The sequence below is a fragment of the Nelusetta ayraudi genome, unplaced genomic scaffold (genome assembly GCF_046127955.1).
Source record: "Nelusetta ayraudi isolate G7.1 ecotype Tasmania unplaced genomic scaffold, CSIRO-AGI_Nayr_v1 ptg000026l, whole genome shotgun sequence".
Classification (NCBI taxonomy): Eukaryota; Metazoa; Chordata; class Actinopteri; order Tetraodontiformes; family Monacanthidae; genus Nelusetta; species Nelusetta ayraudi.
In genome coordinates this window covers 5,983,359-6,008,726 of record NW_027466076.1, presented here as the reverse complement: position 1 = coordinate 6,008,726, position 25,368 = coordinate 5,983,359, and the positions used below count along the sequence as shown (strand labels likewise).

The 25,368-nt window shown below is 46.9% G+C and overlaps 4 protein-coding genes across 5 annotated transcripts; 3 read left to right on the top strand and 1 right to left on the bottom strand.

Moving 5' to 3' along the window:
* Positions 1 to 342: 342 nt before the first annotated feature.
* ccnb1 (cyclin B1) lies at positions 343 to 2,934 on the bottom strand. Its single transcript, XM_076029331.1, has 9 exons — positions 2,777 to 2,934; positions 2,386 to 2,517; positions 1,960 to 2,091; positions 1,685 to 1,873; positions 1,432 to 1,590; positions 1,107 to 1,343; positions 877 to 1,017; positions 669 to 779; positions 343 to 589 (listed from the first exon to the last, which is right to left on the bottom strand). Exons 1-9 carry the CDS (start codon positions 2,795 to 2,797, stop codon positions 488 to 490), a joined length of 1,224 nt encoding a protein of 407 aa, XP_075885446.1. The 5' UTR covers positions 2,798 to 2,934; the 3' UTR covers positions 343 to 487.
* Positions 2,935 to 3,545: 611 nt separating this feature from the next.
* LOC142890371 (AN1-type zinc finger protein 5-like) lies at positions 3,546 to 9,589 on the top strand. Its single transcript, XM_076029345.1, has 6 exons — positions 3,546 to 3,758; positions 5,883 to 6,061; positions 6,214 to 6,319; positions 6,435 to 6,538; positions 7,051 to 7,179; positions 7,911 to 9,589. Exons 2-6 carry the CDS (start codon positions 5,905 to 5,907, stop codon positions 8,057 to 8,059), a joined length of 645 nt encoding a protein of 214 aa, XP_075885460.1. The 5' UTR covers positions 3,546 to 3,758; positions 5,883 to 5,904; the 3' UTR covers positions 8,060 to 9,589.
* Positions 9,590 to 9,734: 145 nt separating this feature from the next.
* Positions 9,735 to 19,069, top strand: tmc2a (transmembrane channel-like 2a). 2 transcript variants are annotated; one of them, XM_076029323.1, is made up of 21 exons: positions 9,735 to 10,370; positions 11,507 to 11,722; positions 12,140 to 12,175; positions 12,274 to 12,697; positions 12,926 to 13,084; positions 13,296 to 13,386; positions 13,481 to 13,562; positions 13,637 to 13,743; positions 13,899 to 13,997; positions 14,855 to 14,997; positions 15,271 to 15,418; positions 15,500 to 15,688; positions 15,794 to 15,973; positions 16,280 to 16,438; positions 16,542 to 16,670; positions 17,102 to 17,169; positions 17,276 to 17,515; positions 17,706 to 17,831; positions 18,000 to 18,078; positions 18,262 to 18,385; positions 18,475 to 19,069. In XM_076029323.1, the coding sequence occupies exons 2-21, from the start codon at positions 11,686 to 11,688 to the stop codon at positions 18,666 to 18,668; spliced, it is 2,814 nt and encodes a 937-aa protein (XP_075885438.1). In that variant the 5' UTR covers positions 9,735 to 10,370; positions 11,507 to 11,685; the 3' UTR covers positions 18,669 to 19,069. The 2 variants fall into 2 exon arrangements, 1 of the variants encoding a protein (XP_075885438.1); XR_012927070.1 differs by lacking the exons at positions 18,262 to 18,385; positions 18,475 to 19,069 and having other exon boundaries at positions 17,706 to 17,893; positions 18,000 to 18,076.
* Positions 19,070 to 19,793: 724 nt separating this feature from the next.
* LOC142890364 (annexin A1-like) lies at positions 19,794 to 25,287 on the top strand. Its single transcript, XM_076029333.1, has 11 exons — positions 19,794 to 19,899; positions 20,064 to 20,169; positions 20,305 to 20,399; positions 21,374 to 21,487; positions 21,618 to 21,708; positions 22,168 to 22,304; positions 22,775 to 22,868; positions 23,166 to 23,261; positions 24,022 to 24,080; positions 24,420 to 24,542; positions 24,650 to 25,287. The coding sequence occupies exons 1-11, from the start codon at positions 19,831 to 19,833 to the stop codon at positions 24,704 to 24,706; spliced, it is 1,041 nt and encodes a 346-aa protein (XP_075885448.1). The 5' UTR covers positions 19,794 to 19,830; the 3' UTR covers positions 24,707 to 25,287.
* The last annotated feature ends 81 nt before the right edge of the window (positions 25,288 to 25,368 follow it).

The following is a 25,368-nucleotide window of genomic DNA, read 5'->3' as shown; positions in this document are numbered from 1 at the left end:
TCAGACAAAGTCTTCGTGTGTACTGAGCCCTACGGCCAACGATCGCGGTCCAAGAGAATTTTAAAAGTTACACGATGTTGTAGCGCCCCCTGGTGGATGTTGCAACGGCACGCACATCACTGTGTAAGCTTTTTCTTAAAAAAAACAACAAAACTGAGCCAATACAGTTTGCTTTAAAATCTTTAATTGAGGCTTTAAAAAAGTAATTTAGCCAATAAAAGAATACAAGATACAATTTGAAAATACACACACACAATTCTATGAAACGATTTGTCTCGCTGGACCCTTTACAGTGAGGAAAGCCTGTCACAAGTCTCTAGAACACGGCCATCAGAACAGCACTGGCAATCTCAACGCACATAGAAGTTGCTGCATCAGAAGTTGCTGAACCATGCAGTCGGACATCGTGCGCCAGCTCATTTGGCATCAACAGATTAAATTACAAATGTACAAAATCAGCACATGGTGCCGAGACGACGGCGTCTCACTAGGCCGCTTGCTTTGCAAGGTCTTTCACCACCGACGACTTGAGCTGCGAGATGGTGGCGATCTTCATCTGCTTCGAGGTGGAGTACTTGCCTTTGACGGCCTGCAAGAGAGGACAGTTTGGGTGAGAAACCTGGAAAACTGCGGCCGAGACCTCAAAACCCAGCTGCCGGTGCACCTACCAAGTGTTTTGTCTGCCCCTCGGTCACTTTGACAACGTTCTTGGCAATGTGTGCCATCACAGGAATCAAACTCTCTGCCGTGTATTCCATGTAGTGCGCAAGTGTTGCATCCTAGAGGGGGCGTTCAGGACATTTGGGTGAGATTCAGCAACAAGACGCCAGGTGTTTAACACATTCAGCAGTAGCAGACGGTCTCTGAAAAACGCACCCATTCACCGGCGTTCAGGATCTTGAGCGTCAGGGCCAGAGCTGCACACGCCACCATTGACGGAGGGAAGTGGACCATCTCGTAGTCGGTCATGGTGAGCTCCAGAAGATACTTTGCCAGCGTGTGCTGTTCAGCCGTCACCTTGGGGAGGACGACAATAAAACGCACGTGTGAACCAAGGCGGAAACCCACCCAGTGGGAGAAACGACTCAACCTGGCTGCTGGCACACCTCACAAATCTTTGAGGCTCGTCGCAGAAACTGCAGGGGCAGAGGGCGGCCCAGCTTGAACTTCAGCACCCGCAGGATTTTCATCTCCATCTCCCGGATCTGAGCGGTGGTGTAGGCCCTGTCCGTCACGTAGGCAAAGTCGGAGATCTCGGGCGGATACATCTCCTCGTATTTGGAAGCCAGGAACATGGCTGTGACGCCCACCAGCTGCAGCTGCTTCTTGGGCACCGGGTTGTCCTGTTGGGATACGGCAAACATGGTAGCGCTCCGCGTTTGCTGAGCCGACCGACGCAGTTGAACGATAAAGCCCGGCTGGGGTGCGGACCTGGAGGAAGCGGTCGATCAGTCCCACGGTCATGTACATGGTCTCCTGGAGCAGGCGGAACTTGAGGTTGACCTGCACCAGCCAGTCAACGAGAATGCCGCGCATGTTGCCAGTCACCTCCTGTCCCTGCAGAAAGTTGGGCCTGACGTTCTGCTCAATCTGGAGAAAGAAGGAACATTGTTTCAAGTGATGCGAGCGACGGAGAATCGCATGCATGTGAAGTTTGAAAGCTAAATAGAAAGAAAGGCTTTACCTCTACTTCTCTGAGGTATGTGTAGATCTTCTTGACATATTCACTGCAGAGCATGGGGTTATCATAGTCCTCCGCATCCACGTCCCGGACTGCAGTGTCCAGGATGACGGTGGAGAAGGCCTCGCAGAGGTCTGCGGGCTCGCAGCCAGAGGTCTCCATGGGAGTCGGGGAGGCCGGTTCTGGTGCAGCCTGGAACAGGGGAGTTGATTGATGGGATCCAAAACACCAGGCAGTCAGCTGGCCAATAGCAGCCAGTTGTGGACACAAATACTCACTTGAACCACAGGCTCCGGTTCAACGGGAACGGGAACAGGAACAACTTTCGGTTTTGCCACGACAGCTGCTGCCTTTTCAACCTTGGCTGCGGCTCTGGTTGTGGTCTTCTTGGTGGCCTCCACCTTCACTGCCTGTGTAGAGAGGTTTTACGTGAGGCTGCGTTTCAACCCGGGTGTGGCAGAAAGAAACCGTTACTTTGCGCAAAATGGGTGGAAACATACTGAACTCCAATTCAATTTTAATTACTTTCGCAGCCTTCCACCACAAACAAGCCTCCAAGAACAATTTGAATTTTTTTTTTCCATGAACAATAAAGCTCAGCTGGCTTGCGTTGGAGCCAAACTGTACAAACATTCTTCTTCAGTCCCACAAATTGGAACGTGAAACTGCACACACACGCTGCCATTTTAAGAGCACAATTTTACCTTTTTCAGCGGTTCTTTGGTGTTCAAGGCCACGTTTCCGATTTCCCCAAGCGTCGCTCGGGGTTTGAGGGTCGGCCCAGTCACCGAGCAGGCCTTGCCGTTCATCTCTGCCCTGGTCACGGCCAGGCGGTTCTACACAACACAAGAAAACGTTCAACTCAAAAGATCATATGATTTGCCATCGACTCTAAACAAGTTTGTTTTGTTTTTTTTAGAGGAAAAAATAAATAAAATCGATGAAAGAATCGTATACGGATACGAAGGTGAAGCTCTGCCGTTAGGGTTCAGCATCGCCGAAAAACAAAAGTACGATTATAGTCCCGCAAATTGCTCACGATCTGAAATTCCCACCGAAAAGCGAAACTCAATAAAGGGGTAATTTGCAACTTACTCTGGTCACTCGAAGAGCCATTTCGTTCTGCGCGCTGTTTCCACAAAAACACCGAGGAATCGCACTGGTGGTGAACGGAGCAGGGTAGAGAGCAAAGTAAAGTCTCGGTTTAAATCCTCGTTCCCTGCACGGTGATTCGCTGTGCCCTCAGCCAAGCACGCTTCTGATTGGGCGAGCGCAGCCGGTTTAAATGCGTTCCCTGGTCAACGGGATTTTCTCGTCTGTGCGTCACTTCCCTTTCCTTAAAAACTATAACGATTGAGAAAAGAAATCTAAATATATAAATTAAATATACATAAATATTTATAAATGTATAAACATAAACTATTCATGACGTAGAACAAAGAAGTGTACAATAAATTCCTAAATAGTTAAATATCCGGCCATTACTAAAAACAATTATTACCAAACATGTTAATTAAATGCTATCCAACACATTTACTGCTGCCAAACATATGTCTGTAGCTTAGCTGCAGCATATAGCATAGCTGCTGCCCCATAGTTGTAAAATATGCAGTTGTGTGTATCGTCGGAGTGATGATTTGCTGGTGCGATACTTTTGTTCAGATCAAGTCAACTGGGTTGAGTAGTGAGTGCACCCAAGTGTCACCGTGCTGTTAGTCTCAGGCAACATAATCGCTCACTGATTTTGTTTCACAACACTGTTATATTATAGAGTATCAGAGAGTATTCGGACCCCTTAACAACCGGACACGGGACTACCGGAAGAGGAAGTCACACACAAACGAAGCAGATATAACAGATGCGGCCACGAGTTGGCGATAGAGGGCAATAAAGTAAATCTGATTAATGTACAACTCTCAGTCTGGCTGCCTGGCTGCCTGCCTGCCTGCCTGTCTGCCTGGCTGACACATCTTAAAGAAAATAACAGACGGCCACACAGTCAGCTATTTAGTGGGGGAGAGTTTTATTTTCTTATCTCGTCCGAAAGCATTTCACCAAGTTTCACCGCAACACAAAGGTAAGTTCACTAGCACGCGAGCGTGTTGACGCTAAAGCCTCATAGCCACGTAGCATTCGGTGTTGTTTTCAAAGTGTGTTGTTTCAAGAGCAAACCGCAATTTCACTTCAACGATGAAGTTGCTCTTCACTTCAAATCAGTTAAACGCGACATCACACAAAGGGGTCATCATCATTATCACGAAGGACATTTTGTTACTTGATAGTCAGGGTTATTTTTGGTGAATTAGCACGTGCCCACCAATCAGCTATGTACAACTTTCACACTCTTAACTTCGACCTTTGATGTGTTTCCGAGTTTCCACCCAATATAAACGACCGGGATATCGATTGGTTTATGTTAATCTGCTAGTCGCACCGACGATCTCCCCGTTCTTATGTGGCTTTGTAGTCGGCTAACTTAGTTCCATCTGTGTTTAACGAGATGTGTCTTTTTTTTTTTTTTTAATAACCTTTTCACTCAGTAATTTTAAGTCAGGCACATATATTGTATACGATAGTGTTCTACTGTACCACGAATTAAGGCACCTTTATTTTCAGTCCTTGTCAAAATTGTTGCTTTTAAACATACTTGTAAACAAACAAAAGACAAAGCAGTGGCAACAACAAGGCTAAGCAGCAGCGAGCTAACATTAGCCGAGAGATCAGGACAATCCGATCACTGCTCGCTCGCACGAATAACTCGCAAAACAATGATAACGTGATGTCGCCGAAGATTCCATTAAGTTGCTGGCTAGTGTTCAGTCGCTCGTAATATTAAACCCATTGAAGAGTAGCGTTGCTATTTCATCATCATCCTCGTTCTAGATTAGCTTGCTAGCATGACTCAGTGGATTGTTAAAGCGCTGCTGTTGGGGCCCGGTGTTTTCCTCAGGAAGTTGCTCAGACAGCCAAAACACCCGTTTCTAACCCCAGTCTCGTTATTTATTTATTTTTTCAGGTTTTTTCTCTCCCCCCCCCCCCCCCCCCCCCCCCCCCCCGACGCCTTTCTGAACGAATCACTCGACTCTTTGTGTCACTTTTTTTTTATTCCCAAAAATGGTGTTCTATTACCGCGGAAGCAGAAGACTCTTGCTGCTTCCACGTCAGCGTTTTTGTGCCCATTTGATAGGCGATCTGGCATCGCATGCAACACGGCTCAGACATCCGTCCCTGCTTGTATTATTCTCTGGGAAGTCTATAAATAAGTCGCGTGATCTCAGCCTGCCTCTGCCGAGGCTGCTCGTGATCGGACGTCATAGTGGTGCCCCGTCGTGACACCGGAGAACCTCCTACATACACACACACACACACACACACACACACACACGTGCAATACTGACTACAGTCACGCATTTTTAGCATTCTGACTATATACTATAATCTCTTCATCTGGATTGTGGTAGTGGGTGAAATTAGAGCAGTGGTGGAGGAGTGGCAACAATGTTGCGATGAGACTGCCTTAAGAGAGTCCATTGGCAAAATGAATGAACTGCTGCTTTTTTTTTAGTTGTGACCAACAGTAAACAAAACGCACAACTTTTGTGACGTACACAACAAAATCTACACACTATTTAGATGTGTTGTTGTTGTAGCGTAATAGTAGTAGTACATGTTTCAGTTGACAACCACTAACCAAGGACTTGGGCTCGTACTGATTTACTGAATGAAAGAGTCTTCCATCGTGAGTTAATAATCATCTTTCTCCATGAGTTTATTGACTGTAAGTGGATCCAAGTTGTGAATTTGAATTGGTGAAACGAGCCGAGTCAGTCGGAGGCCAGCGGGGTGAAATCCTGCTGGGTGTTGCAGGTTTTTCATCATGTGACCTTGTAAAAGAAAAACATTTCAGAATCTGGTCAAGTGTGCATTATTATGCAACAGACAATTGGACTCCGGCTAAGTGAGCTCTCTGTGCGCTCTGGTTACATAAATATATAAAGGCGAGATCAATAATTCCAGTATTGTCTCTGCAGTTTGTCCGTGGTACGCAGGCTCCTCGTGGCTCTGGATTGGTGGATTTCATTGAAGCGCTTCCTTGTACTAGAATCTGCACTGTTCTTTCCCCTTAGATGCGACACAATGACAAAATGTACACCGAGTTAATTGCACGCTAACTTATCTTTCCTCTGTGATTTCTTGTCAGCTGACAGGCGACGTCCATCGCTATGGCCCAGGAGACCAATCAGAGCCCGGTGCCCATGCTCTGCTCCAATGGCTGTGGCTTTTACGGCAACCCGCGCACTAACGGCATGTGCTCCGTGTGTCACAAGGAGCATCTGTCGAGGCAGAACAACGCCGGAGTCACCTCCTTGGCTTCTGTCGGTAAGGACGGCCGAGTCTGCTGCTGTCAGCTGTCAGTGTGTTGAGCCTGGCGCCTTTAACTCTTTCTTCCTGCATTTCTACTTTCTTTCTGTTTTTATTCTTCTCTTTCTGTCTCTGTCTTTCTTTCTTTCCTTCCTTCTCTCCTCCCCCAGGTGGCAGCAGTGGGCCCTCGGCGGAGGCTGCAGCCATCCAGAGACTGGAGGCCACCCTCAGCAACGCTGCGGCCGCCTCCTCTGCTGAGGTCTCCGACGCCCTCAGGTGAGCGCATGGCCCGTTTTGTTGTCTTCTTTTTTTCCCCCATTTTTTCAATTTGTTTGTTGGCCATGGCTCAGCGGTTGAGGATAACCACAGTCATCTCGCCTGCTGGTTGCAGTGAGGTCGCAGCAGCGGCTGCCGTGACGCAGCACATGACCGAGCTCAGTCTGTCGTGCGACGAGCGGGGAGCGACGGCGAGCACGGCGGAGCTGACGGAGCCTGGTAGGTACCAAAGATGGAGCGCTGCATTCTATCCTTCGCCTGCAGGGGGCGCGCAACTGCCAGCTCAGGGCAACTGAGACCAGCATTATGTTTGTTTATGTTTGTTAATGTTTGTTTGCTGTCCAGCGTGGTTGTTATATTAAACTCTTTGATTACTTGTAAAAAAAAAAATATATATATATATATATTCCATCTCCTCCTCCGTCCAATCGTAGCGCGCCATTTTCGCGTCAATGTGAAAAAAATGTTTCCATGACACTTTTGTGATAGACCTCTGTATGGATACGTGTGGAAAACCCTCCTCACGAGACAAAAAACTGAGCCGTTTCCATCACCAGCTTTTATTCTGGCCAGATTTAGGCCGCGCACAATTCTAGGAGTCATGGAAACGCAGCTCTAGTGTCAGACTGGCTGGAGTGTCTGCTTCTGGTTCTTGCTGTGTTCAGTTCAGGTCAGTGAAAACGCATCTCGACTAAATTGTGTGTTTGTGCTGCTTGTTTGTGCGTGTGCAGTGCTGAGTCAGCCCACAGCCTCGGCCTCGCATCCCTCCACTGCAGGCAGTGAGGAGTTCAAAGCCCCCGAGCCCCTCAAGCCCAAGAAGAATCGCTGCTTTATGTGCCGCAAGAAGGTCGGCCTCACCGGTGAGAACTCACACTGTCGGGCTCGGGCCCAGTTTGATCAAAATATTCAAGCAGGTCTGATGGTCTGAGATTGCATTTTTGTGTGTGTAAAGAAAAAACGTGGATCAATATCTCAAACTCATCTGCAAATGAAAGGTGGCGCTATAGCTTTGCCATTTATCACCGGCTCACTGTGACTTGTACACCACTTGTACATCAACGTCTTGATATTCTAATGTCAGATATTAAAACTAGAAATCACACATTAATGTTTCAGACAGTTTGTCTCATCTACACTGACCTCTAGAGGCATTGTTTCAGGGCTGTGGTGTAAAATGTAGCTCGATTCTTTTTTTTTTTTTTTTTACAATTTTTGTTGTATTGGCAAACAATTAACATACTGCCCATAAATACATTTATCACAGTGTGCGCTCGCAGTACAATAGAAGTAAACGGTTCCCATATATATCAGAATCTCCATAGATCAATAAGTGCTCCCAGTTAGCTGCCATCTGGCACCAGCATATTTCTAAGGAAGCCCGCTGTGGACAATCCAGCTGCCTGACAGCATAGTGTTTGGTATTTAGACTGAGCACTAGGGGGCGTCCTCCAATAAAGCCGTCAACGCAGCGTCGTTCTGCACATCTGCAACCTTTAAAAATGTGAAAGTCAGCGGTCAGACAGGAAGTTGTGTTTGTGTTACCTCGCTACTTTAACGCCGCCGCCTCCCCCCCTCTGCTGCGCCGTGGCAGGGTTCGACTGCCGCTGTGGGAACCTGTTCTGCGGCCTCCACCGCTACTCCGACCAGCACCGCTGCCCCTACGACTACAAAGCCGAGGCCGCCGACAAGATCCGCAAGGAGAACCCCGTGGTGGTGGCCGACAAGATCCAGAGAATATAGAGGAGGAGACTCCACCTGCTGGGAGTCATGTGACCTCCCTGGCTCCCACCCCCACCCCCTCTGTTTGACCCCCCACCCCCCACCCCCCTTTATTTTTGAGATAGACCTTAACCCAAAAACTTTGCCAGTGAAGGAGTCGTTTCCCCCCCGTGGTTTGTTCCGTGTTGAGGTGCACGGCCGCCCGCTCTCACCGTCTGCAGCTGCTCGTCCAACCCCTGCTCAGAGGGGGCGGCCCTGCAGCACTGCCGCACCAGAGGGAAGGAGGAGAAGAAGAAAGAAGAAGATGAAGCTGTGCCGTGGCTGTCCTTCCTCTAGGGGGCACCCCGCCATCCCAGACTGTTACCAGCTGACTGGCTCTGACTGACTGACTGACTGACTGACTGACGCCTGTTCAGCCTCCTCGCTCCGCTTGCTCTCTGCTGGCTTGAGTAGCAAAGTGTGTGTGTCTGTGTGTGTGACTGTGTGTCTTTTCTAAATATTCAACGAGAGCTTCGCCCCTTCCTCCTCCTCCTCCTCATCATCAGACCTTGCGTCCAACTCGACCCCGCCCCCCTCGCTCCGACCTTGGTGACGGAAGCAGGAAGCCTCTCGCTCCTCTGGACGTTTGAAGAAAAGACTTTCCAGCCAGCCTCCATTAAGGCCCCTCCCCCCACCTGCTGGCTGTTATGTGTATTTGCGTGCACGGCTCTAGGGTCACGACGATCCGCTCGGGACTCCTTTTCTTTGCCAGCTTCCTGCCCCGGACGCTCTCTGAGGTGCCGCTCTGTGCCTGGAGTCTGGATGATGTGGACGTCGACTCTTCACATCTTGAAACCATCCGAGAAGAAAGGAAAAAAAAAGAGACTAATTTCTGTTTTTATCGTAGTAGTTGGTTTGTTTTTGTTTTTTTTTCCTTCTTCTTCTTCTTCTTCTTTTTTTTTTTTTTGAAAGGTGAAGTGTGTGACGCCCTGTGACGTAACACGCAAGCCTGAACTTTGTTTTTTCCACATTGGATAGGTTGATCTCCACTGTTGATTTGAGTCACTCGGTTACTGAATGTTTCTTCTCACGAGTGGCAGAGCGCAGCAGCAGCAGCCTGCACTGCCGACGCTCTGCTGCCTCTTCATTCAAACGCACGTGTGTGGTGGTGTAGTAGTGGACAAGCGGTGCGTGAGCTATCAAACAAGGCTATGTGGTTGTGTGTGTGTGATTTAGTCTTAGGTCAGAGGTTAGTCTGGATCATGTTTTATGATTTTAATCACTTTTGGTTTGGCTGCTTCATCCGTTTTTGTTTTTAAAACCCTTTTAGTTATGCAAGTTTGTACAAACACATCTTTATTTATATAACGCAGTGTGTGTGGGTGGGTGTGTGTGTGTGTGTGTGTGTGTGTGTGTGTGTGTGTGTGTGTGTGTGTGTGTGCGCGCGGGTATGTGTGTCTGTGTGGGTGGGTGTGTGTGAGTGAGTGAGTGAGTAACTTTTTAAGTAATGCAAATTAAACTGTGTGATGTGGACGGACCGCGTTCACAAAAATAAAGCGTTGCTTTTGTGGCCTTGGAGTTGCTTCCCCTCTGTTGGACGACTGGGACACCGGTGTTGCGGGACATTCGGTCGACTTCAGTCAGGTCGACCAGGAGGCGCAGAGGAGCATCAGCTTCAAACATTTAAGATATTGCTAATAAATAAAACCACTCATCTCCCTCTTTTCCTTCTGTGCAATACTGAGGTAGCGCTGTACGATTTGATCGATTTTAAATCCAAATCAGATTTTTTTTAGTCTTAACGATGTGAAATAGAGGAAAATTGGAAAATCAATTTTCCTCGTTCATGCTTCCGGGTTGGCGCCTCTTGGCTACCGTAGCTCCTCCTCCCCCCTGGAGAAGCTGTTGACTGGCATCTGCACTAGCTAGCCACAGCAGCTGTTCCAACCAGGAAGTGATTCTGTTTGCTGTCCTCACCACTACCTGCTAAATTATTTTGGGTGGGCCTCAGGGAAACACAGGATGCATATTGGAGCGCTGAGAACTTTTAGAACCTCTTTATATTAACATTACAGTATACTTACACAGTTTGCTGCATACGAGCTTTCTTTTCTGTTATGGTGTCATCTTGATTAAATCCAGAGTCGGTCCAGTCCAAGACTGAGACCAGACCCAGTGAGAAATACCCCTGAGACCTGAGGGCACCTCATCACCTTATAATGTCTGTATGTCCAGGTAGGGAGCAAATGTTAGCAGCAGCACCAGCAGCAGCCAGCAGAGCCAATAGTCTAGAAGGTGCCGTCCGTGACTGACTGCTGGGAAGTGACGAGCGTGTAATGGAACCGTTTTGGATGTGAGGAGGAGCTCCACTCTATTATTTAATGGGGGAGCCTTGTGCTTTGTCCTCTGGTCCAGGACGTCCCACTGAGGCAGCAGCAGAGTCAAACTCAAATACACAGTGGGGACAAACCTTGGACTAAGTTGCAGGCCGACAATATTTATTTAAAAATAAATAAATAAATAGAATAAAATCTTCCTGCAGATAGAACAGTGAACCTTTTCATCTGGACGCAAGCGCGTTTTGCCTCAACCTGAATATGGAACAAAGCAAAGTTTAATACTATACAATAAATAAGTTGCAACTGTAGAATTGAATTTCAAATAAAAAACAAAACAAAACATTGGAATAAAATAAATAAATAAAAATGATATACCTCTTTTTTTATTTGCAGCCTTCTGATTTAAAATTTCAACAGTAACCTTTTTCCACAGGCTCAAAATAAAATAAAAAATAAAATAATCATAAACAAATAATTATAATACCCTTCAATCAACATGCCACCAGTGAACCTACTGCCAGGCCGTGGAGTAGCAAGAAAAAGAGCATAAAGAAAATGTTGATTACAGCCTGTTAAATAGTGAGCCAAAATACCAGCAGAGCATTCTGGGATATGTAGTATTAGCAGTAGATATGATGTACAGGAGTGACAGGCCAGAGGCTCTAGTAGTGAGTATAGTGGCCTCACGGGCCAAATATAATGACGCTGGGGTCCAGAGTTTGACAGCCCTGCACTGAGGTGTGTGTGCTGCAGGCTGGCTGGCTGTGGCTCTGCAGGGTCACCTGGGGGTGTTGACTGCTCGCCGCGTGAGCCTGGAGCACAGAGAGAAACCCAAGCCTTCATTAAATCTTAAAGGGTGTCTGGGTTTCTGTGTCCACTAACAGCAGCCAGTGAGAGTGTCTCTGTGCACGGCAGAGTGCATGGTGGTGGTGGTGATGATGATTATGATGATGATGATGATGATGATGATGATGATGCAGAAGTGCAGTTTCACCTCTTGAGAAGGAGCGCGTGGCCACAGTTGTTGGGGTTCTCGCCACCTGTTAGCTAAAAAACAAATATCTCCATCAACTGAGTGCAAGGACACCTGCTGTGTGTGTGCGTGGGGTTTTTCTATGTGTGTGTTTGTGTGTGTGTGTGTGTGTGTAAGTAAGCCGACACCTGAGTTGGCTGCCAGTGAAGAGCCTGGACAGAGGGAAGGTCAGCCATCCAGCCAACCAACCAGCCAGTCAGTCAGCCAGCCTGGTCCACACAGCAGAGTAGCCTGAAGACACTGAGGAGCCTGAGGACACTGAGGAGCCTGAGGAGTGCAGCTGGTCATCTCCCATCATGCCCAGGAAGCGCCAGACAGCCGCCCCAGACGAAGGTAAGCAAAAGAACGTAGCTAAAGAGGGAGCGATGAGTTCACTGGAGATTTCAGGTGAGCAGGTCTAACTGTGCCTGAGTGGGTGTGGGGGTGTGTGTGTGGGGGGGTGTATAAACATATAATGTATGTATATCAATCCATCCATTTTCCATACTCTCTTATTCCTGAGCTCGGGGTGTGGGGTGTGGGGGGTCTGCTGGAGCCTCTCACAGCTGACACAGGGTGAAGGCAGGGTGCCACCCTGGACCAGTGGACAGTTACTTATATACAGTACATATGAATATGTATAAACATGGATGTGGATTGAGAGCAGGGACAGTGAATGAATCAGAGTGCAGCCACTAGAATAAACTGAACTGCACCGCTGCCGGTGACTGAGTTGAAGATTCAGCTGCATGTTTTTCTGTGTGTCCCCAGTGAGCATCGACATGGAGGACTTGAGTGACAGCGATGGTGAGTGGAGCTTTGAAAAGCATCTTCATTCATCAGCAAGAGTCGCCAAGAAAGCAAAGACCCATCTTCTCCTCTCTTGTTTTCCATGGCGAGCGTAGACGGAGCCGCCAAGGGAAGAGCCAACAGGAGGCCGGCGGCTGGAAGAAGAGGGGGGGCCAATGCAAAGGGCCGGGGTAAGAAAGCAGCAGGTGACGATGAGGACGAGGAGGAGGACGAGGAAGAGGAGGCTCCCAGGAAACGCAACGTGAAGAAGGCAGCCAGGAGGCGAGGCGGTGGTGAGGAGGAGGAGGAGAGCGAAGAGGAGGCTCCCAGACGGAAGAGAGGAGGAGCCGCCAACAGGAAGAGGGGAGGGAAGGCCCAGGAGAGTGACGAAGAGGAGGAGGAGGAGAGGGGGAAGAAGGGAAAGAAGGGAAAGAAAGGAGGCAAGGAGGAGGAGAGTAAGGGCAAGAAGGGAGAGGCCAAAGGGAAGGACAAGGACAACGACAAAGACAAGAAGAAGAAGAAGAAGAAGAAAGATGACAGGTAGGTCTCATTCTACTGCCTGTTGTTGTTGTTGTTGTTATTGTTATTGTTATTATTATTATTATTATTGTTGTTATTATTATTAGTAGTAGTATTATTATACAAAAAAGGAACTGCGTGAAGAACAAATGTTGAGTTTAAACGTCGGAACGCTTCAAACTCTGCAGCCAAGATGTTTCCTCTGACCAGACTCACTCTTCTCTTTTCTTCTGCCGTGTTCCACTGCAGCTCCTCAGATTCCAAGTCCGACGATGATGACGAGGAAGAGGAGTCCATGTCTGAGGGAGAGATGGCCCAGCTGATGGAGGAGGTGGAGGAGAAGAAGAAGTTAATCGCAAACATCAGGAACAAACCATGGAGGATGAAAAGGAGACTCACACACCTCAGGTCTTCTTCTTCTTCTTCTTCTTCTTCTTCTTCTTCTTCTTCTTCTTCTTCTTCTTCTTCTTCTTCTTTAGTCAGCAGAATATCAGCAGTAATATCAACAATGAATTGTTGCTTTCTTTTACTTGGTGAAACTCTTGGGATGGTGTTTGGGCCATTTAAGAATTGTATTTATATTCTCATTTTTGTTTTTATTGCTCTTTCTTCTTTCCAGGGAGGCTCAGCAATTTGTGGATAAATTTGAAGGAGCTCTGGGCAAAGGAAAAGGCAGGAAGTGGTACGCCTACAAAGTGATGATGACCAAGGCAAGTCACATGATCAAGAGCCGCCGCTCACCTCCAAATACAGCAGAGTTTAGAATAGAATAGAATGGAATACTTTCAAATTTTTCAATCTCAGAAATGGATCAAGTTCCAGCGGGACTTCGAGAACTTCCGAACAGCCTGCATCCCCTGGGAGCGGAAAATCAAGGAGGTAGAAAGTGAGTTTCCCTCCTGAGCAGCGATCATTCCTCAGCGGGTGACGGGTGAGAGCTGAATTCCCGTCTCGATCCAGGTCACTTTGGCTCATCTGTGGCCTCCTACTTCATCTTCCTGCGCTGGATGTACGGAATGAACTTGGTGCTTTTTGGCTTCACTTTCGGACTCGTCGTCATCCCAGAGGTACTGAGGAAAAATGTCTTTCCCTTTGCTGACCAAAATGTGCTTTAAAAATGTAAACAGCAACCAATTGGAAGCTGTTTTCACGTCATTGGAAAACCATGAGGCAGTGATTGTAGAAGGAAAGACTGGACAACCTCCGTCTCTCTGTTTTCCAGGTTCTGATGGGTCTTCCTTATGGATCAATTCCCCGGAAGACCGTCCCCAGAGCCGACCAGCCCACTGCCCAGGACTACTCGGTCCTCATGGACTTCAATGTGAGTGTATGGACAAGAGCCAAGCACAAACAGCACCTGTTGTGTGTGTTGCAGAGTATTTGGTAAAATCTGCTTCATTTCATTTCCCTCCTTTAATAAAACCAATGTTCAACAACATAAATGAACAAGATTAGTTTCTTAGGCAGAGAGTATATATACTTAAACTCAAGGTTATATACTATACATACTCACTTTTAAATGGGTTTTGGAACCTGTTCGCTAACCAACCACTAGAGGGCAGCAAGATGTTTTGCCTCTAATTCGAGGGACCAGTTGCGCAATAAAGTTGACGTGATCATTTTGCCTGCTGGTTTCATGCCATGTGACACAGAGGTTTGTCAGGTCAAAGGCAGCCAATCACCATCACCTGACAACATTAGCACCAATCACATCAATAATAGAAGCCAGCGGGGTGGGTTAAACTGTTTGACTGGTGGGGCCACAGTGGGGTGTAAAATATGACAGCGGAGCCGGAGCAGCAGCAGATGAATGGAGTGTTATGGTGGATATGTAGAAGACCTGTTGCTGTAATGTCAATGGAAAATGAAGCAAAGCAAAGTTGCAACCAAATCAGTGTCTTTGAAACCCCACCAGGGTGTTGAGCTCTTAGAACCACCCAGAACCATCTAGAACAATCCAGAACCACCCAGAACTATCCAGAACCATCTAGAACCACCAGGGTGTTTAGCTCTTTATTGAAATGACTCTGTCATGGAGGAGATGCAGTTGTTTGATGACTGGCTGACTATTAATATCATTTCTTCAAGTTTGGCGGGCCGGATTAAAAAGCTCAATGGGCCGCATATGGCCCCTGGGCCGTAGTTTGCCCACGCCTGAGATACGCTGTGTGTTGACAGGGCTACTGCAAGTACTCAGTCTTGTTCTACGGCTACTACAACGACCAGAGGACCATCGGCTTGCTGAAGTTCCGGCTGCCTCTGTCCTACCTCATGGTGGGCATCGGCACCTTCGGCTACAGCCTCATGGTGGTCATCCGCACGTGAGTCTGCAGCGCCACCTATCGGCAGGACAGCATCTCATTTCTGGTTTTTGTTTGTTTGTTTGTTTGTTTGTTTTGCTATCAGAGACTCAACACCAGTGACACCACACAGTCACAGAAACACTTTTGATTTAAAAAAAAAAAGAAGAAAAAAAAATCCCATTATACATTATTAGAGCCGCCGCTGGCCAATCAAGTCATCAGGAGGCGGCTCTCTCGGTTCACTTCAAAGATCCGGTTGGTTGGCCAACGACTCGTCACTAATGTCTGCAGGATGGCCAAGAACGCAGATGTTGGCGGCGGCGATGGAGACGAGGGCGAGTTCACCTTCGCCTGGAAGATGTTCACCAGCTGGGATTACCTCATCGGCAACGCTGAGACCGCAGACAACAAGTACGCCTCCATCACAACCAGCTTCAAGGTGAAGGACCGTCTGCTGGCGTGGAGCTCCTCGTCTCCCCCAGGGTTGACAGAATACCTCTGATCTTTCCAACGAGTCAAGGAGTCCATCGTGGACGAGCAGGAGAACCAGAAGGACGAGAACATCCACCTGCGGAGGTTCCTCAGAGTGCTGGCCAACTTCCTGATCACGTGCAGCCTGGGTGGCAGCGGCTACCTCATCTACTTCGTGGTGAAGAGGTCTCAGGAGTTTGCCAGCAGGGACGACCTCAGCTGGTATGAGAAGAACGAGGTAATAATCATCATGATGATCCGTCCGTCGCTCTGCCAAACTACCAAACCAGGGAGCGCTGCTTCAAACAGACCTCTGGATTCACTCTGAGCATTTGACCATCAGTTGGAGATCATCATGTCTCTGCTGGGCCTGGTGTGTCCCCCTCTGTTTGAGACCATCGCCGAGCTGGAGGATTACCATCCTCGCATCGCCCTCAAGTGGCAGCTGGGCCGCATCTTCGCCCTCTTCCTGGGGAACCTCTACACCTTCCTGTTCGCCCTGTTTGACGAGGTCAACACCAAGGTAGTGCAGCAGCTGACGGATTGTCACAAATGCAGGAGTGGAGAACAAAAAAATAGGATCCATTTAAGTAGAATCTCGAAATCAATCTTTAAGTTTAAACGTGGGCTAAAAGGTCACTGTTACTAAAACACTTTTATTTCACATCATCTGAGGGTCAATATGTTGCTTTTTACCTTGAAATTAATATTTCCATAATCATGGCTAGAAAGTCTTTGACCGCTGGACTGCTGGTTGGATCTTTGAAGTGGCACCATCAGTGCTGTGCAAGCAATCCGCAGCCGTCGTCTTCCTCTTTGCTCCACGCAGCTGGAAGAAGAACAGTCCATTAAGAACGCCTCCATATGGGCCATGAAGGAGTACTACGCCAACTACACGCTGCTGCTCAACGACACCGAGGCCACCCCACCGCCCATGGACCCTTCTGATGTCATCAGGGGACCCTGCTGGGAGACCGCAGTTGGCGTAGTAATGAGAAAAAAAACAACCCAAAAAAACCCAAATGTTCTCGTGTAATTTTAAAGATTTCAAAATCTAAAGTGCTTCTGCTGTCATTTGAATGGCAACCCAGGAGTTTGTGAAGCTGACGGTGTCAGACATCCAGGTGACCTACCTGACCATCCTGATTGGTGACTTTGCCAGAGCCGTCATCGTTCGCTTCCTCAACTACTGCTGGTGCTGGGACCTGGAGGCGGGGTTTGTAAGTCAGCCAATACCATCACTGTCAGGTTGCAGTGTGACAAACAGCTCATATATGATGAGATTTGGTCAAAGGAGCCACATGCATGAATGACCGTCTAAATCATAGGTGTCAAACTCTGGCCCGCGGGCCAAACTTGGCCCCCAGTGTCATTATATTTGGCCCACGAGGCCAATACAGAACCACTGAGCTGCTGGCCCACTGCTATTGTACAGCACATCTACCACCAATACTACAAATCCCACAATGCTCTGCTCAATCAGGGCAGGACGTTCATTGAAGGATTACTTTTCTTCGTCATATTTTTTGAATGAATGGGTTTGTTGTTGTTGTCATTTCATTTTTAAATGTATTATCAGCCTGTTTGATATCTGGTAAGAATGATATAATGTGTGGAGTTGTGTAATAACAGTGCCTGTGTTCACTTCCAGCCGTCCTATGGAGAGTTTGACATCAGTGGTAATGTGCTGGGACTGGTCTTCAACCAAGGAATGATCTGGTACAAACCTGATCTACAGCATTCATTCACATGGTGGAGGTTTTTCTGTCTTTGTATTCTAAATTCTCACCGATGCTCCTCCCCTACTGTGTGAACGTGGTCTCAGGATGGGAGCGTTTTATGCTCCTGGGCTGGTTGGGATCAACGTGCTGCGGCTGCTCAGCTCCATGTATTACCAGTGCTGGGCCGTCATGGCCACCAACGTTCCCCACGAGAGGGTCTTCAAGGCCTCCAAGTCCAACAACTTCTACATGGGCCTGCTGCTGCTCATCCTCTTCCTCAGCCTGCTGCCAGTGGTCTACACCATCATGACGCTGCCGCCCTCCTACGACTGTGGACCCTTCAGGTGACCTCGCAACTGGCAACCCCGTCCAGAATTACTCTGAAAGATCTAATTAAAAGAAATAAAAAAGAAAGACTGCAAATCCCGCCTACTCTAAAATAATCTCCCTTGAAAATATTATCCACTTTTAATACACAAACACACACACACACACACGCACACACACACACTTGCTGTGTCATGCCGTCTCCAGTGGGAAAGCGAAGATGTTTGACGTGATCATGGAGACCATCGACTTGGACCTGCCGGCCTTCATGGGGACGCTGTTCAGCTACGCCGCCAACCCGGGCCTCATCATACCAGCCATACTGCTCATGGTGTAAGGAGACCCACTGGCTCACCCGCAGTGCCTCGACCCACAGTCACTGTAATCTATCTCAGGTTCTTGCCGTGGTCTTAACAGAGCAGGAAGAACCAGATGCAGTGCAGTTGTCAGAAGTCAGAAGTCTTCATAAAGGGTCTGATGGAAGCTGTTTCTCCATGACAGGCTGGCCATCTACTATTTGAACTCAGTGTCCGAGGCCTACCAGAACGCCAACATTGAGTTAAAGAAGAAGATGCAGATGGTGAGTTGACAACACAGGCAGGCGCAAGCATTGAACTGAACAGTCAGAAGTGCTGACTGTCAGAATGAAAGTTATTATTAGATCATCCATATTTTGATGCCCGTGGTTGGTGGTAGAATATCTTTTAATTAGAATATGTATATATATTTAATTACCATCTCCACTGCGTCTCCAACCTCTCAGGCTCGTGAGGAGGAGAAGAACCGCAGGAACAACACTGACAGCACCAACCAGGTGATGAAAGACCTGGAGGACCTGCTGCCCAACCACTCCCTCGCCCCCGCTGCTCCTCCTCCAGTGGAGCCTGGTCAGTGAGCTTCTCAGCAAACACCTCTTCTTCTTCCACTGCAGCAGCAACTTCAAAGCAGCCATTCTTTACCGTCTCTCTGAGTATAGAGAAGAAACCAGAGCCAGCAGAGGCCAAGCCCACCAGGACCAAGCCCGGCAGAGGTGTTCCCCTGCAGAGAGACGTGGCTCTGGCATCGCCCAACCCCCACGCCAGAGGCCCAGTGAGCCACCCGCCAGGTCCTGGTGCTGGTGCGGGTCAGGGCCGAGGCCGTGGGAGAGGGAGAGGACAACCTCCGAGATAACAGCCTCTGAGGAACACCTCTGAGGAACAGCCTGGGGAAACAAAAGACATTCCTGTCAGCTCTCACAAAGAGATGCTCTAATTGAAGGTGTTGAGATGGTGGAAGTCCACTCCTGAGTGCAAAGACCATGATCACGGCCTCATATTTCCCCACTGACATCAGCCAGTCAAATTTAACCAGGAGGCATCTTTGAAACCTGCAGTCAACAGTCCACTGCTCAGTTGTGCAACACAGCAGTAAAAAAAAAAAGAACAACCCAACTTTGTTTTTCTTGACACATTCAGGCACTTGTTGTTGTATTTTATCTGTCCTTTGACATTTTAACTTTTGGAATCAGTGCGTCCTTCTTTCTGGCTTTGCAATAAAGTTCAAACTCTTTGAATGCTGTCCCAGCAACTCAGGATGCTGTCTCGGTTTTATTCATTTCTATTTGAATTCAACGTCTACAGTTTCCTCGGGTGAATATTTAAGAACTGCCCAAAAAGATCAGCAGATTGACTACGGACATGATCATTTGATGACTCAATTCACAATGCAAAAAAAGTTTAATTCAGCATTTCTATGGGAGACACATTCATCCACGCCTCATGTGAACAGACCAAGTGTGTGTAAAGGTGGTGCGTGCTTGGTAGAAAGAAAAAGTCCTGAAACAAACGTGTCAGAAAAGCTGTTTCTCCAGGTCAACATTCATCTCTCTTCATCTCCGCCTGATGTTTCTGAGCAGCCGTCGCCTCCGCCGCCTCCGCCTGGCTCCTGCGTCTCTCGGCTGTTTGATTACAGGGTGAAGCCGCTGCGCTCACAATGCCAGCCTGAGCAGCAGAGTCACACAAGCAGTCAGGTGCGGCCGCCACCGTCGCCACCGTCACCTCTCAGGAATGCTGTTTGATGATTGGTTGATCCCAGCAGGTAGAGAGAGAGAGAGAGAGAGAGAGAGGGAGAGAGAGAGAGAGAGAGAGAGAGAGAGAGACGGGTGGAGCCATTTAAATGCTTCAACAGCTGAGCTCCTCCAACTGGACTGGTAGGAGCGTCTGGCACAGCACAGGTGCAGTTGTGGCTCTCTTTGATTTCTCAGTGAGGAACTTCAAACTTCTGCATGTTCAGATGCTCACCTGTGTGTCTCTCTCTCCTCAGGGGTTTATCCAACATCCAGCAGTGAGGCAGCATGTCGTTCTTCAAGAAGTTCCTCGGGAACATCGTCCACGACCGAGAGACCGACGACGACAAAGTGACTGTGAGTGCCGTCCTGCAGTAACAAGGAAGAAAGAGTAAAACTTTTGAATTCGTTTGACTTCCTGGGTGGAATGAATTTCTGCTGCACCTTCACCCTCCCCGTCTTACCGGTCGCTCCACTTCCCGCAGGCCGTGAAACGTTGTTGCTGTTTTTGTTTTTGCCAGGTTAAAGGTAAAAAGAAGCCAAAGTACTACGGGACAGTTGCACCATATCCAAACTTCAGCGCCAGCAGCGATGCCGCAGTTCTTCAAGACGCCATTGAGAGTAAAGGTGCGTCGGCCGATGATTCACGAAGAGCGTTTCTGTCATTTTAAAGATGGATTCAGTTTGAGGGCTTTTGTGCTGTTTTGACATCTCTAAGCACAAAAGATGATTAAGCTGAGGAGCAACTGTCTTCCCTGGCAGGGGTGGAGGAGGACGTGATCATCTCCGTCCTGGCGAAGAGAAGCAACGAGCAGCGGCAGCGGATCAAAGTCTTGTATGAGGCGCAGCACGGCGAGGTGAGGTCACTCTCTGGTGGGTCCAGCAGTTCCCAGCCAGGAGTTCTGCTGCTGCTGCTGCTGCTGGAGTCCACTGCTTTGGAGCACAAATGACTCAGTGATGCTGTTCAAACCAAGTCAGACACATCAGAAATAGATACCGCACAGTTACTGTGTTGGAGGGTCAATATCAGAAATCAGTTTACATTCTGGAGGTTTGGAGCTCCACCATCGTTTCTGCTGTCACATTTGCTCCAATAATGAGCACAGCAGTGAAACTCGCCTCTTTTGTTCAGCTGCAGCGTTGTGATGTGTGTCATGGTGTCGGCCATTACGTGTCTGCTTGGTCAGGGGTGACTGATGGCACTGTGGCACCACCGTTCTGCTCACGACATGAATCAGCCTGGCCGACGCCTTGATGAGAGTGAAATACACCATTGTGAACAAACAGAAAAAAACACACAAAAACTGGTTTTGCCAGGACAGTGAAGCCACCAAACCTGCTGCTGCCTTCACTGCCCTTCAGGCTGCTGGTGTCATGGTGTCAGAGGGAACTGACTCAGGAGAAGAGAGGAGATTTTCTATGATCACTATCAGTATTTGATATTTCAACATAATTTTGTTGATGTGTTCTTGGTGATGAATGCAGCAGAGACTGTTGATGTTTTTAGAAGGAGGCTCCAGACTCACCGTGCGAGTTTGGACATTTACTTTTGTAATCTATTATTATACTATATCATAATTCTGTCCTATTTCTTATGTCTTTTTATTCCACTGTCTTACAGCTTTGAGATTTTTTTGTATATATTATTATTTTAGTTTTTTTTTAACTCTATCGTTTTTTAGCTGAGTTATTTAGTTTTTAGCTCTAAATGATAACCTGTCTGCGTTTGGGAGGGAAAATAAGATTGATTGATTGATTGATTGATTGATTGATTGATTGATTGATTGATTGCTTGATCAATCAACTCTGTGACGGCTGTGGTGTGTTGCAGAGCCTGGAACGCGCCCTGAAGTCGGCCCTCAGGTCGGACCTGGAGGACGTCTGTCTGGCTCTGCTCAAGACACCTGCTCAGTTTGACGCCTACCTGTTCAGGAAGGCCACTAAGGTGCTTTCAGGACCTCACACACTTCCAAGACCCCAGACAATGTTCTGCAGCTCTGTAGCCGTTTTTTTTCCCATGTACGACACAACACTATGAAACTATGAATCCAGCACTCATCTCTCTATTCTAACAGGGTATGGGCACTGATGAAGACGCCCTGGTGGAGGTTTTGGCAACAAGAACAAACCAAGAGATTCGAGAAGTGCAGCAAGCCTTCAAACAAGGTTTCAAGTCATGTGTTATTCATTTATCTATTTGTATTGTTATATCTATCTATATGTATTTATTAATTTTGGATGTGACCACTGAACTCTTCCTCAGAGGTTTCCAGAGTGTCAAAACTATTTTAATGCTGTCCTTAAGTAAAAGTATTGATACTTTTGTAAAAAAACAAATAATAATAATAATAATAATAATTTGGTAAAAGTAAGTAAGAAAGTACAAGTTCTGAAATGCACTTATAAACAAAAGTAAAAATTATATATTTGTTGCCTTTTAATGATAGTTATGAGCAATTATTTATTGGATGTTTACACTTTTAATAACAATGACCCCAAAGCCGAGGTCCTGCAAAATAATACGACAGCAGAGTGGAAATTGGTCCGCTTCAAGCAACAACAACTTAAAAAAAAAAAAAAAAAAAGATATCCTGTTCTGTCACCCTGACGCTCCTTCTCCCTCAGAGTACGAGCGAGACCTGGAGGAGGTCATCAAGGATGAGACCAGCGGCGACTTCGCCACGGCGCTGCTGGCCATGCTGAAGGCCAACAAGGACGAGAGCGGCAAGGTTGACCTGGACCAGGCCCGCAGGGACGCTGAGGTCTGGGTCGTTTAGTGCACGATACATATTCATAAGCAGCGGTGTAGTCTAGTTAATTCTAGTGGGTGTACTCTGATGAAAGAATGAATAAATAATCAATACTTTTATAATAAAAAAAAAAAAGAAGTTTCAAACACCAATAAATTCTGTGAAGAGGCGCTGAAGCCACGGCTGATACTTTCAAACAGATCAGAACATAAAACGTCTTTTTAATCCCATTTTTAAACTGGAAAGTGAACGTTGTGTCCAAAAACACACTGATGCGTATCTTTGCGCATTTTTTAGCGGTTGTACGATAATTCAGGACCTTTTCTAGTGGTTCTACAGCACTCCACCGCTTTTCACAAGTCATTCCGAGCACATTTATGAGACTCTTTAACCACAGCAGCGCAGTCGGTGTGTTTTTCAGTCATTGAGTGAGTGACTTGTGAGTCGCCATATATACATTATATATACATTTTCCTCCTCAGATCCTGTTTGAGGCTGGCGAGAACCACGCTGACATCGACGTCTCTGCGTTCATCGACATCCTGACCACGCGCAACGGGCCGCAGCTCTCCAAGAGTGAGTGACTGAAAACCTCAAAGCGCCTCAGCCGACACGTTTGAGTCGCTCGGAGGCGAGGCAGCGACACACATTCTTAAAAAGAACCATGCACCCAGACAAACAGGTGAAACCGCACCCTGGTAGGCAACAGGTGGGACACGCCCAGCAGAGCAGGAGCAGCAGGTGGAGCTGGCCATGCTGTTGTGGAGCTCTGGAGAGCTCCGTGCCCATGAAAAACTCTTACAGTCAGATCTGTCTCCTGACAAACTTCTTCCCTTCTCATAAATACCTGCTGTTTGTGTGTTTACCTGTCAGCATTCCAGCAATATGCTTGTCTGAGTGACATCACGCTCCCTAAAGCCCTGGACCTGGAGCTGAAGGGAGACATTGAGGACTGCCTCGTCGACATCGGTGAGAATAATGACATCGCATGCACAGTGAACCATGCCTTATTTTTCCCATGAGCGGCTTTGAATAATACAGGAAGTACCGGAAAAATTAGAATATCCAGTAAAAGTTGATTTATTTTGGCAATTTAACATGAAAGATGAAAGCAACACATTTTATTGAGCCATTCCACGCAAATTGACATCTCAAGCAGTTCCTTGTTGTAACTTTGCTGATTAAGATTTTCAGCTTATTAAAAGCACAAACCCACAAACTCAGAAAATTATTAGAAAATTTAAGGTTGTTTTTTTTAAGCTGCAAGACCTGATCAGCAAAATCCAAAGAAAAAAAAACTTGAAATATATTGATTTGCATATTATTCCTTTATATAATATGTCACATTCACCTTTTAAGTTGAATTGCAGGATATTTTTCAGGATATTCTAATTGTCTGGGTAGTAGCTGTACATTGACACTTGTAAGTTAATGGGTCTAGGTTTCTGTCTGTTATCATTTATGTGCAAATCAGCAGGCAGCCAATCATAAGTGGATCATCTTTTACGCTGATTTCTGGTCATTTGCCAAAATCTGTATTTAAACCAGTTGAATTGATTATCATGACGTAACTGTAAGTGAACAACTTCTGGATTTCACCCTCGGTAAAATCTGCCATTTCAATCCTGCGTAATATCAAAATTCAACTGAGGGCATATTTGAAAACGCAGCTGTCAATGAGTGACATCACAAGGCGCTCCCGTTCACTTCCATTTGTCTTTCTTTCCAGTCAAGTGTTCCTGGAACACGCCTGCTTTCTTTGCCGAGAAGCTCCACAAGGCCATGGATGTACGTTTGTATCTCAACGCGTGTCGGTTTTCCAGTTGTGTGCGTGTGTTGGCGTGGCTGTTTGTGTTGAGTGTTGCTGGTGTGGTGCAGTCTCTAACTGTTCTACACACGAGGACTAACGGCTTCAACACTTGTTTTGCATTGTGTTGCATTCACAATTTGACATCGAAACTTGACTCAACATCAATCAGCAGTTGGCTTAGAAAACAAAAAAAAAGCCAAAAACTTTCCCTCACCGACGACTCTGTTTAGACTCTCCGGCCCAGGACTGTGTTTCCAGTGTTAGCAGAGTGTTGCAGAGTCGCGCATCTGTCTAATGATGGTGAATGTGTTGCACAGGGGCACGGCACCTGTGAGGACACCCTGATGAGGGTGCTGGTGAGCCGGTCTGAGGTGGACCTGAAGAAGATCCTGGAGGAGTACAGTGCCATGTATGACACGAGTCTACAGGAGCACATACTGGTACGTCTCTCTTTCAGTTTCCCCTCTCTTCACTGCTGGGAAAAGAATACATTGCCTGTTTAGTTTCAAAAATGTTTAAGCTTTACTTTTTATTTTTGTTCTTACAGAAAGACACCAAGGGCCATCATCGTGATGTTCTGCTGGCCCTCTGCGGACCTTTCTGAAATGTTGCTACTTCATCAGAGCTGGCAGGCTTGCCTGGAAGATTGCTTCACCATAAAATTTTATCATACTTTTTTTTTTTTTCAATCTGACTGATTCAATGTTATTTTACCTACTTTACCAACTGTATCCGGCTTAAGTAGAGTAAAAAAAAAAAAACTGTAAGTTTGAGATGAATAAAAAATGTGCAATGCCTGTATGTGTTGTTTCAAAGCCCGGGGAACTGTATATTTCTTCCTGAACATCCAGTTGTGTAGGAGTTGTAGTTTAATATTAAAAAATAATGCTTAAGATTCAGAAGTATGTATTACAATGGAAGGCCCTGTGCAGAAGGAAACAAACAAGAAAGAAAGGAAGAAGAGAAATGCTTTCTTTCAGTCTAGTGGTAAATCAGCAATGTGCAAATTATGGCTCTGATCTCAGGAAGCTGAGCCCGAACCGTTTATTATGGGTCACAAGTCCTGCATTTTTCTTTTTTCTTCCCTTCGGAAAGCTGCTCTTAAAGGATTATTTTCTACATAATTGGCTTTGACAAAGGTTTCTCAGAATAAATTGTGTGACCAGACGATCAGATTCAAACTGATTGGGCCTTGCGCCTCTTTCATTTTTATTTAGAACTTTTTTGAGTGCATGTTGCAATCTATTGTTGTATTAAAATATAGAT

What these genes read in the sequence shown, in the direction of transcription:
- ccnb1 (XM_076029331.1), bottom strand. Translation starts at nt 2,797, where the DNA reads ATGGCTCTTCGAGTGACCAGA. An exon ending in TGATCGACCGCTTCCTCCAG is followed by an intron (nt 1,344 to 1,431) that starts GTCCGCACCCCA and finishes GTATCCCAACAG; the next exon opens with GACAACCCGGTGCCCAAGAA. An exon ending in AGGGGCAGACAAAACACTTG is followed by an intron (nt 590 to 668) that starts GTAGGTGCACCG and finishes CCTCTCTTGCAG; the next exon opens with GCCGTCAAAGGCAAGTACTC.
- LOC142890371 (XM_076029345.1), top strand. Translation starts at nt 5,905, where the DNA reads ATGGCCCAGGAGACCAATCAGAGCCCGGTGCCCATGCTCTGCTCCAAT. An exon ending in CACCTCCTTGGCTTCTGTCG is followed by an intron (nt 6,062 to 6,213) that starts GTAAGGACGGCC and finishes CTCCTCCCCCAG; the next exon opens with GTGGCAGCAGTGGGCCCTCG. An exon ending in GAGGTCTCCGACGCCCTCAG is followed by an intron (nt 6,320 to 6,434) that starts GTGAGCGCATGG and finishes TGCTGGTTGCAG; the next exon opens with TGAGGTCGCAGCAGCGGCTG.
- tmc2a (XM_076029323.1), top strand. Translation starts at nt 11,686, where the DNA reads ATGCCCAGGAAGCGCCAGACAGCCGCCCCAGACGAAG. An exon ending in CCAGCCATACTGCTCATGGT is followed by an intron (nt 17,832 to 17,999) that starts GTAAGGAGACCC and finishes TCTCCATGACAG; the next exon opens with GCTGGCCATCTACTATTTGA. An exon ending in TAAAGAAGAAGATGCAGATG is followed by an intron (nt 18,079 to 18,261) that starts GTGAGTTGACAA and finishes CCAACCTCTCAG; the next exon opens with GCTCGTGAGGAGGAGAAGAA.
- LOC142890364 (XM_076029333.1), top strand. Translation starts at nt 19,831, where the DNA reads ATGTCGTTCTTCAAGAAGTTCCTCGGGAACATCGTCCACGACCGAGAG. An exon ending in CCGACGACGACAAAGTGACT is followed by an intron (nt 19,900 to 20,063) that starts GTGAGTGCCGTC and finishes TGTTTTTGCCAG; the next exon opens with GTTAAAGGTAAAAAGAAGCC. An exon ending in GCAGCAAGCCTTCAAACAAG is followed by an intron (nt 21,709 to 22,167) that starts GTTTCAAGTCAT and finishes CTTCTCCCTCAG; the next exon opens with AGTACGAGCGAGACCTGGAG.